The sequence below is a fragment of the Dichomitus squalens genome, assembly GCF_000275845.1.
Source record: "Dichomitus squalens LYAD-421 SS1 unplaced genomic scaffold DICSQscaffold_86, whole genome shotgun sequence".
NCBI classification, from domain to species: domain Eukaryota; kingdom Fungi; phylum Basidiomycota; class Agaricomycetes; order Polyporales; family Polyporaceae; genus Dichomitus; species Dichomitus squalens.
The window spans coordinates 94303-98606 of NW_006766968.1; the positions used below are offsets into that span (position 1 = coordinate 94303).

The following is a 4304-nucleotide window of genomic DNA, read 5'->3' on the forward strand; positions in this document are numbered from 1 at the left end:
CAGGCAGAGGACAAGGGCTGAAGNGAAAAGCAGCTGCCAGTCATCGATCCGTCCCTGTGACCTGACCTGTCAAGTGACCGTCGCTCCTCATCGACATCCACCTTGCCTTGCATCTCCTGTGTACTGCACCACTCACAGCAAACAGACCCGGACGTCTTCCATCACGGACCCACGACATGCAAGAGGGACACCTTCGACATCCACAAAACAGGTTATGACATCGCCCACTTGAGAAACTGCATGCTGCCTTCCTGCTCGGATCTACTGCAGGCGCGTCTCCCTTCTGCGCTGTACTCCCCATCCCGACATTGCGCGCGCCAGCGATGTGCCGGTAGACATCCGGTCGACGTCGACTATCGTCGACTTGTCAACGGATGACGATGTCATCTTGTGCACAAAAGTCGACGTTAACTTTCCCGCAGAACCATCACCTGACTCTGACGCCTGTGGACGTGATATAATTGGAGGATGCCCTATCGCGCACGCATCCAATTGACAAATTGGGACGTCTCTCTCATATTGCAGCAAGTCTCGCACTCGTTTCATCGATATGTCTTAGCTTGCTTGCTCCTTCATGTACCTGTGTAGATATTGTAGCCAATGTTCATCTTTTGCCTCTCTCCATAATGGCTGCATATACTGAGGCTCGTCAGACCGCTAACTCAGCATTCCTCAGCCGGCGAGGCTGGTACTGGACGCACTTCTATGACCACCCAGGCTACATCGAGAACGACGCGAAGGCTCTCTACGGTGATAAGGTTAAGGTTTGGTGCAAACCTTGCTTCCAGCGCCGTGTTGCAAATGAACAGCGTGAGGATTCTCTCCTCGGACTGCCAGTACGTGATACTGCTCTTGTCGAACGCACCTGTGAGTAAAATCTCTGTCCTATCTAGTTTTCAAGACTTGCTAACATATGTTGTTTAGTATGGGACTTACCGAGCACCGCTGCGAATTGTTGGATCAGTGCAACAACCACTGCTATGCTGGTCCATCTGCGAGACTGCAGCTTGACTCCGGACCACATCAGGCAGCAAGCAAGGGAGGAGCACGAGAGGGTCCACCTGTCTCCCCGCCGCGAGAAGGGGAAGGCTCGTGCACAACCACCTGGTCCGTACGTCACCCTTCAACCCATTCCTTTTCCACTTGCACCTGGCGCAGTGCAGTCCGGGCCTTCTCTTGCAATGGGTACGACTCCACCAGCAGCATCAACGCTCCCGTCCGCTCCCTCCCTTACTCCGATTTCAATCCCGGCTCTTCCACCTCCCGATACTCCGACAACATCTTCAGCTTCATACTCCCAATCTCCGCAGCTTCTGTATACGTTCTCTACGCAACCAAGCCCCTCTGGCAGTCAAAATCCAAACCTGTCCTCTCTCTTCAAGCGTCACGAGAGCCCCCACATGTCTGTCGATTCCCCTGCCTCAAAGCGACTCCGCCGCACCACTAGTTCCTCTCTACTTGGCACACCAGTGCCTCAATCCGAGCTAGCCAAGCTACGATGGGATGATGCCCGTCAAGCACTCTATGAGTCTCACATTGCTCGTCTCACTGCTGCAGGGAGTTGGTCTCTATCCTGGACGGAAAGCCCTCAGTGGCTAAGCTTCTGTGACAACTTCCTCCCTATGGGTGTCATCAATCCTACTCGCAAGGTCCTCACATCACGCATCATCCCTGCCGAGGTTGAAGTCTACCGTACACAGGCTCGGACCGAATGCCGTCAGAAGCTTGGGACAGTACAGTGTGACGGTTTCAATCCGAAAAACCGGCACCATATTGTTGCGTTCATGCTTACTGTACCAGACAAGAAGGTGTTGATTGATATTGTTGCTGTACATACTTGAGATGTTCACACCAGTTATATAGGAGACACGGGTCTACACCATCCGCACTTATGACACGTCTAACGAACCAAAGACAGCCAAAAACCTCTTAAAGATGCTTTGAGAGGTTCTACAGCTTTTGCGAGAGGAGTGGCGTGTCATCGTCATTGCAGTCACATCAGACTGCAGCGGAGAGTCACGTAAAGCCCGTGTCGAGATTGTGAAAGAGCTCCTGCACCTCATCGCACCTGACTGCTATGCTCATCAGGCAAGCTACGCTCCACACTTGTGAAATATATACTCATGTGCATGATTTGATAGATTGAACTAGTCGTCCATGACTACTTCAAGAGTGCCAATGCTAGCATCCTTAGCTGGACGAAGATTGCAGACGAAATCATCCGATGGCTGAGAGGTCGTCCGTACCTCCTCGCCATCCTGCGGGATGTCCAACTCAACCTACCGACTCATCACCATGGTAACTCCCCTCTATCAGTAATCCGGGGTGTTCTCACTCGCTGGACTTCAATCTATTTTGCCTATCGGCGACTTCTCCAACTACGCACCGCTCTTATGGTTTTTGTTGAGGATCGACGCCTCTTCGAGTCAGGCACTACAGAGAGTCATGCCAGAACAAGAGAGATGGTTGACGAGTTGAAGAAGCCTCTGCTGTGGCACCATCTCAGCCGGCAAGTGATGTATTTGGACGGTGTATCAAGTAGTGATGAATTTTCCGATCTGAACTTTGGTTAGTGTCAAAAGGCACCTTGAACCGCTCGCTATAGCTGCAAATATCACCCAGGCTAACGACTGCCGACTTGACCAAGTCCTTCTCACCTTTGGATTTGTCTACAACTTCTTCACATTGTTGACAGACCTCGAGGACCACCCCTTCCGCATCGCTGTCTGCCAAAGCCTAGAGAGGCGCTGGGCCAAGGCCGATCAGGACGTATTTATTGCTGCAGTGGTATTGAACCCGTGGCTTAAGATGCGTCCCTTCCAACCCAACATGCAGCTCTTCACCGAAGCGGCATTCCATGTCATTCTGAGTCGTCTTTGGAGGCGCTTCTACCCAGACGAGCCTGTACCAGGGTCACTCTTTACAGAGATACAAGAATACTTCGACAACACTGGCAACTTCGAGTCTTTGCATATGACAATGGATGCTATCAGTAGCCAGGCTCGCGATCGTGTATGCTTTCATATGTTCCATTCATAGTCCATCATCAATTGACCGTCTATTCAGAATACAGATCCCAATCCTGCTAACGTGTGGCGCTCCTTTAATCATCCTGATCTTCCCATTCCAGCTCTAAATCGTATCGCAATTCACGTGCTATCAATATTGTTGAACAGGCGCTGGTTTACACAGCTTGCCTAATACAGCCGTCACAAGATATGGAACGGCACAGCCGGTTACTGCAATAACCGAGGCTGTACTACTCATGTGGTACACACACAGCTTTGCTGTGTACGCACTGCTTCTCTGCATGACTGTGCATCCTGGGAATGTACTGTATAGTACTACGTAGCCACAGATGTACAGTAGTATATATAGGGGACCTCTGTACCCCCAATCTACAGTTCAGTTCACTCGAACGTCTCCTCTCATCGCTCTTACAAGCCTCTTACAATCAACCAACCCTTCTAGGTGAGTTGCAGGCTATCCGCTGTCGTTGCCACCCGTGGGAGAGGCTTTCGCTCCCTGGGTTCAACAGGTTATGAGCCCTGCTCGACGCTGCAGAATCTGTGCCGCTCATTGCGTGCTGCGATCTGTAAGCTTGCAGCTCACCTGGATCTTTTGCCATCGTTATCGATGTGCAACCGCTGCTTGGATCTGGCGCAACCATACACTGCCTGCCATGCATGCGCTGTGGACTGTTGTGGCGTGCTTTGTCGCTGCCTACAGTGCCACAGAGAGGTAACCTATGTCGGTATGATCTCTTTCTGCCTCAACTACGTTCTTTGAAGGCGTGTGGCTGACAAGTCTCCCTTCTAGAACCATACCTCTCGACAATCAGGGATATCAGTTAGATAAATTTTTCAATCCTTATAGTTATAGTAAAACGCGAATTATTTGGCCCAAATGTTATAGTGGCCCCTCCAAATATTTGAGACGGTTGGAGGGATGTCCCCCCCGGATATTCGAGACGAATCCCAAATATTTGGGACGTATGTAGGAGCGAGGGGAGGAGGGTACTCCCCTCCACCAAATATTTGTCAAATATTTAGCCTTAGCGCTACATAGCGCTATGTACGGAGGAACATGATCGTGTCATCCGTCCAAATATTTCAGAGCCTCATGAAATATTTGAGCAGATTTCTCCAGTTGAGAAGCGCCACGCGTAATCGAAAAATACCATACAAATATCTCAGCGAGATATTTGGAGAATATTTGGTCCCCTTCTCGCGCACGTCGTGGCCTACCTCAGTCTTGAGATATATTTGTTGTGCGGAACATATACTTACAGCTCCCTGACACAA

The 4304-nt window shown here is 50.6% G+C and overlaps 1 protein-coding gene across 1 annotated transcript; it reads left to right on the top strand.

Annotated features, from left to right (window-relative positions):
• Positions 1–2147: 2147 nt before the first annotated feature.
• DICSQDRAFT_72102 (uncharacterized protein) lies at positions 2148–3039 on the top strand (the record flags this gene model as incomplete). Its single annotated transcript, XM_007371055.1, has 2 exons — positions 2148–2518; positions 2574–3039. Coding segments are annotated over 2 exons (837 nt in total), but the record flags the coding sequence as incomplete, so codon positions are not given.
• Between the last annotated feature and the right edge of the window lie 1265 nt (positions 3040–4304).